The sequence below is a fragment of the Ambystoma mexicanum genome, chromosome 8, assembly GCF_040938575.1.
Source record: "Ambystoma mexicanum isolate Mex_15411 chromosome 8, UKY_AmexF1_1, whole genome shotgun sequence".
NCBI classification, from domain to species: Eukaryota; Metazoa; Chordata; class Amphibia; order Caudata; family Ambystomatidae; genus Ambystoma; species Ambystoma mexicanum.
The window spans coordinates 1,692,161,985-1,692,163,103 of NC_090929.1; the positions used below are offsets into that span (position 1 = coordinate 1,692,161,985).

Here is a 1,119-nt window from a genome sequence, read left to right on the forward strand (position 1 = left end):
CTGGCTAGCGGGTTTGCTAGGCTTCCGAATCGGATCCGACAATGGTCTTGGAGATCTGTTTTTTTTGCGCTCCTGGATCCTTTCCTGTAACCTGTAATCCAGTTGCATAGTGAGGGAGATCATTTCAGCTAGATTGTGAGCACAGAACACGCAACAGTTCATCCTTGAGTTCTTCAGAAAGACCACATCTAAATATGGTAACAAGGGTGTCGTCAGGCCAAGCCGTATCTACAGCATCTGCTTAAATCCAGTAATGTATGAGAGCAGATCTGTGTTGCCTTGTTTTATGTCCATAAGTTGTACTTCAGCTGAAAAAGTGATTTCTTGCCTTTCGAACATAGCTTTAACAGTGTTAACGAACGCCAGGTAGGAGTCTAGGATTGGATTCTTAGCTGTAACCAACGGCGTATCCCAGGCAAGGGCAGCCCCGAAAAGATTAGCAATGAAGTGTCCGACCTTGTCCCTATCTGATTGAAAGTAGGCTGCTTTAAAGGAAAACTGAACAATGCAGGCCTCCAGGAATTCTTTTAACTTATGAGAATTCCTATCATACTTTCTGCTAGGTAATGGACTATGAGGGATCTCTCCAGCACTGGGGGGTCTTACCATCTGCTGTTTTAAAGTAAAGTTTTCTTGTTTTAAGGTTTGTACCTCTTGTGTCAAGCTCTGGACAGCCGTTACTAATTGCTTTATCTGTTCCATTGTCATGTTATTTGGCGTTGCTATCTGTCAAACTTTTTCACGATAGAAAACAAGAACATGCACAATGGTCTGACCTTGTTCGAAAACCTCAATTCAACGAAGTGTATAAGAATCTCTCTGGAGTCTCTGCTAATCTCTAATCAAGGTGAGAAAGAACAGAAACCGCAGAGAAACCATATAGGGGAGAAAACCCTGTTCTTCTGTCCTGCGATGATGGATTCTCAGGGGAGCAGAGGTACCGTATGTGTGGGTTATTCCATCTGGGGAGGATCGCCAGTGGCTCCGAGAAATACGATGGCAGTTGTAGAGAGAAAGATAGTGGTAAGGCTCCAACGTTTGTAGACTGGATAGGGCTTGTTCAAGTCAGAGGACAGGCTCCCGTTGTGCTGGAAGGGGAGGACTCGAGGACTGATGGAG

At 44.8% G+C, this 1,119-nt stretch overlaps 1 protein-coding gene across 1 annotated transcript; it reads right to left on the reverse strand.

Annotated features, from left to right (window-relative positions):
• Positions 1-228: 228 nt before the first annotated feature.
• Positions 229-708, reverse strand: LOC138473464 (protein LDOC1-like). The gene has a single exon (XM_069612111.1). It carries the CDS (start codon positions 706-708, stop codon positions 229-231), a length of 480 nt encoding a protein of 159 aa, XP_069468212.1.
• Between the last annotated feature and the right edge of the window lie 411 nt (positions 709-1,119).